We start from the raw sequence: 920 nt of genomic DNA, 5'->3' as shown, positions 1-920 counted from the left end.
GTGTGTGTTCCACTCTGACAGTCTCCGTTCCAGTTCCCGGTTTTTCAGGCGAGTGCTGGCAACTTGACAGTCACCGGCATTCCGCTGAAAAATCGCTTAAGTAGAACAGGCCCATTAGGGCGCAAAAATCAGTGTTTTCTTTTTTTTACTAGACAGCCACAAAAAACTGGAGTAACTCAACGGGACAGGCAGCATCTCTGGAGAGAAGGGATTTTTTTTTTTTTTTTTGTGCAAATTGAATTTTTATTCATTTCATTTACAACACTGGATAAATCACAGCCGTGGTCCAAAAGGTCTCAGAACCAGCAGCCATTTAGCAATGCTCTGCCCCTTCAGTAGTTCAGTTCACAGTAAGAAATGGGCTTCATCTCTCCAAATAAGGCTGAGCGACTCCCTCCGCCATGGATACTGTACAATTTCAGCAACTAGCCGCTCTCTGCTTTCTTCTCCCGATCAATAATTTCTTTTGTGGGGAGTGTGTTCTTCACTTCCGTGTCCTTTTTCTTCAATTTGCTCTTGTCAAAGGCAGCCACCTCCCTGAAGTCTGCTTTGTCTGCCATTTCAGTTCAAACTCTGGTCGAGTCCACCTCTGGAGAGAAGGAATGGGTGACGTTTCGGGTCGAGACCCTTCTCCTTGCTGAGAGAATGGAGCAGCTGGGCTTGTACACTCTGGAGTTTAGAAGGATGAGAGGATTTCTCATTGAAACATATAAGATTGTTAATGGCTTGGACACGCTAGAGGCAGGAAACATGTTCCCGATGGTACACAAAAATGCTGGAGAAACTCAGCGGGTGCAGCAGCATTTATGGAGCGAAGGAAATAGGTAACGTTTCGGCCCGAAACGTTGCCTATTTCCTTCGCTCCATAGATGCTGCTGCACCCACTGAGTTTCTCCAGCATTTTTGTGTACCTTCGATTT

At 45.9% G+C, this 920-nt stretch overlaps 1 protein-coding gene across 1 annotated transcript; it reads right to left on the bottom strand.

The window, feature by feature from the left end:
- Positions 1-211: 211 nt before the first annotated feature.
- Positions 212-613, bottom strand: LOC116978030 (thymosin beta-10-like). Its single transcript, XM_033029026.1, has one exon. It carries the CDS (start codon positions 558-560, stop codon positions 426-428), a length of 135 nt encoding a protein of 44 aa, XP_032884917.1. The 5' UTR covers positions 561-613; the 3' UTR covers positions 212-425.
- Positions 614-920: the final 307 nt, after the last annotated feature.

This window comes from Amblyraja radiata, chromosome 10 (assembly GCF_010909765.2).
Source record: "Amblyraja radiata isolate CabotCenter1 chromosome 10, sAmbRad1.1.pri, whole genome shotgun sequence".
NCBI lineage: Eukaryota > Metazoa > Chordata > Chondrichthyes > Rajiformes > Rajidae > Amblyraja > Amblyraja radiata.
Note: the sequence above shows the minus strand (reverse complement) of the source record. Positions and strands in the feature narration are given on the sequence as shown.

Excerpts from the sequence above, each read along its gene's own strand:
- LOC116978030 (XM_033029026.1), bottom strand. The coding sequence starts at position 560 with ATGGCAGACAAAGCAGACTTCAGGGAGGTGGCTGCCTTTGACAAGAGC.